This window comes from Coffea eugenioides, chromosome 8 (genome assembly GCF_003713205.1).
Source record: "Coffea eugenioides isolate CCC68of chromosome 8, Ceug_1.0, whole genome shotgun sequence".
Taxonomy (NCBI): Eukaryota; Viridiplantae; Streptophyta; class Magnoliopsida; order Gentianales; family Rubiaceae; genus Coffea; species Coffea eugenioides.
This window is the reverse complement of record NC_040042.1, coordinates 11,036,833-11,040,156: the sequence shown is the minus strand read 5'-3', so window position 1 is coordinate 11,040,156 and position 3,324 is coordinate 11,036,833. Positions and strand designations below refer to the sequence as shown.

At 40.5% G+C, this 3,324-nt stretch overlaps 1 protein-coding gene across 1 annotated transcript; it reads left to right on the top strand.

The window, feature by feature from the left end:
• The first annotated feature begins 337 nt into the window (after positions 1-337).
• LOC113780237 (protein PFC0760c-like) lies at positions 338-1,040 on the top strand. Its single transcript, XM_027326048.1, has 2 exons — positions 338-596; positions 718-1,040. Exons 1-2 carry the CDS (start codon positions 338-340, stop codon positions 1,038-1,040), a joined length of 582 nt encoding a protein of 193 aa, XP_027181849.1.
• Positions 1,041-3,324: the final 2,284 nt, after the last annotated feature.

Sequence of the window (3,324 nt, the reverse complement as noted above, 5' to 3'; positions counted from 1 at the left end):
GTTACTATTTGAACTTTGTATTTTTATTTTTAAAACCTTTACTAATTTGTTATTTATTTTAATTTCCTACAGCTGATTGGTGGGAATCTTATGGCGATGAGTGTCCAGAGTTGAAAAATTTTGCCATTCGAATTCTCAGTTTAACTTGTAGCTCTTCTGGATGTGAGCGAAATTGGAGCGCATTTGAATTGGTAATAATGTTTTCATATAATATAATATCTCATTTAGTATAATATTTTGTTTAGCATTTGAATTTAAGTTCGTAGTATAACTGTATAAGTTCTTTCAATTTCAATAGGTACATTCTAAGAGAAGAAACCGTTTGGCTCAAAAATGAATGAATGACCTTGTGTTTGTGATGTACAACTTGAAGTTGAGAGAGAGACAAAGGCAAAGGCAACGTGTTATTGAAGAAATTCCTTTTGAGAATTTGCCTTCAGATGATGAATGGGTGACAGAGAGAGAAAATCCAACTCTTCCAAGAGAAAATAGCTGGTTACGAGTTCTAGATGACAATCCCAAATGTGACACTTCAGATGAAGAGGGAAATGAAGATGATGAAATTGAAATACTTACAAGAAATGTGCAGAGAGTTTGTAAGTTTCTTTCTTTCTTCCAATTTAAGTATAAAGTTTATCCTTTTTTTTGTTTTTATAGTTTTATTTTGCAAGTTCTCTTGTTTTTGGTAACTTTCATTATTATTGTTTGTTTATTTAGATGATCATGAAGATCGTCAAACCCATGTCCGTCGAAGACAAGTTAATAAAATGAAAGAGATTCATGTTATTGATGAGGATGATGGGCCTTCAACTGAATTTGACCGCCAAGATGATGATTATCTTGATATGGTTCCCGAAACTGATCTTCAAATGGGAACTAATGATTTGGATGATACTAATTTGGATGGTGATGAAGATAATGCCGAAGATGAATTCCAAGAGAATTGGGATGGTGAAGATGATTGGGAAAATAATGATTTTGATAATATGGATTATGGGAATAATGAATTTGATTCAAACGATGAAAATGATTGGTTATAAATTAATGTATTTCTGAATTATTATGATACTTGAAAATGATGAATTGTTGCTATTTTATTTTTTATTTTTTCATGTTTGTTTAAACATGACAGATGACATTCTAGTAGTTAATTTTGATCTTGAAAATCTTTTTGGATGTTTGGCTTTTTAGTATTTGTGAAAGTTGATGATTATTTTATATTTGAAATTATGATTGTGTAAACTGTGAAGCATTTGGTTTTAAGACTTGAAATCATGACAGATAACAGGTTTATATTATCTTGTTTATTACTTGTCAGATAGTAAGTAAAAAATACTATATATTTATGAATAACTTATTTATTTGATATCTTTTAGGATGTACAAAATGATATATGAATTTCAAATTCATTAATTTAGTAAATTTAGGAGTTTTTGGTAGGATCTTACGATCCTACGATCCAATCCTACGATCCGATTCTGTGAAACTAAAATCGATCCGACGTGGGATCCCGATTTTACAAACCTTGACTACAACTTACATGCGCAACATCTATTCCATGCACGTCTCCATACGTTCACAAGCAAAATTCGCCTGGACCTTTTAGTTAACTTTATTTCACCCACTCCTTCTCGCTTACTTCGTTCACAACCATCAGCAACACACAAGCCCATTCAACTTCATCGCGCGTGGTCTGGTGCACTGGAATGGAGTGTGCAAAGGCGTGCTAGGGCGTGCGTGGTTGGGCGCACATGGGCTGGTGCGGAGTGCGCTACGGCGCGACTGCACACATGGCTGTTGCGCGCCGTCTGCGCGTGAAGAGAAGAGGGAATGCTTGCGGCGCGCGTGCGGCGAAGGGGCGCAACAATGGAGGAAGGTGGCCGCGAGGGCAAGAGGCGATGGATAGTGAAGGCGGCGGCGGGTAGAGAAAGAAAAAAGGAAGAAGAAGAAAGAAGAAGAAGAAGAGAAAGGAATGAAGAAAAGAAAGACAAGAAAGAAGAAAGTAGGGCAACGGGTCCTCTATCCCTTAAGTGAGGGTAATTTCATCTTTTTATCCCCCCCTTTTTTTAAGTGAGCGTAATTTCATCTTTTTATCCCCCTTTTTTTTTAAGAGTAAGGAACCCTCTTGTTAAGCATGGGCACGCTTAACTGCCTAAGAGTCTTCTGATCATTCGCCTAAATTTTGGATCCTTAAGCATGACCACCTAACTTAGGCACGTCTAATTACTGGAGTCTTCTGTCCGTCAATTCAAAACTTCATTACTTAGACGTGACCACCTAGTGTGGACTGCCAGTTTCCTGCCATAAAACAACAAATTAGTAAATGATACTAACACTGAACAAAAACTCCAGAAATATAAAAAAACTAGAACAAATAGGTTTGGGTTGCCTCCCAAGCAGCGCCTTTCTTTAACGTCTAGTTTTCTTCGCGAATGCGCTATTTTGAGAGTTCCGGCCAAGTCTAACCGAAGATGTTAAAGAAAGGCGTTACTTGGGAGGCAACCCAAGGTTATTTGTTCTAATTTTATTATATTTCTGGAGTTTTTGTTCAGTGTTAGTGTCATTTAGCGGTTTGTTGTTTTGTGGCAGGAAACTGACAGTTAGACGTGTCCACACGGTCACGCCTAAAGAAAAAGTTTTGAATTGACGGACAGAAAACTCTCCAGTAGTTAGGTGTGCCCACGCCCGGCACGCTTAAGGATCCAAATTTTGGGCCGATGGTCAGAAAACTTTTAGGCAGTTAGGCGTGCCCACTCCTAACAAGGGGGTTTCCTTACCCTAAAAAAAGGGGGATAAAAAGATAAAATTACCCTCACTTAAAAAAAATGGGGCAGAGGATCCGTTGCCTTACTTTCTTCTTTCTTTTCTTCATTCTTTCTCTCTCTTCTTCTTTCTTTTTTCTTCATTTTCTTACCTTTCTACTTCTTTTACCTGCCGCCACCTTCACTATCCACCGCCAGACCACGCGTCACCTCTCGCCCTCGCTGCCGCCTTCCTCCACCGTCACACCCCTTTGCAGCACGTGTGCTGCACGCACGCCTTCCCTCTTCCCCTAGCCCGCAGACTACGCGCAGCAGCCAGGCGCGACCTTCTCTTTCCCATCGCGCGCCAGACAGCGCACAGTCGTGCCCTGCGCGATTCACACTAGCCAGGCACACCCAGCCGTGCGCGTCCAAGAATGCCCCTGCGTGCTCCGTTCCAGCACGCCAGATTGTGCGCGACCAGCTAGCAGTGCCACCAACGAGAGCCCAGCCAGCGCTCTTCCTCTCTGTCCGCGACCAGCGAGAGCACGCGCCTCCGCCTAATCGTGTGTCCATCACGCGC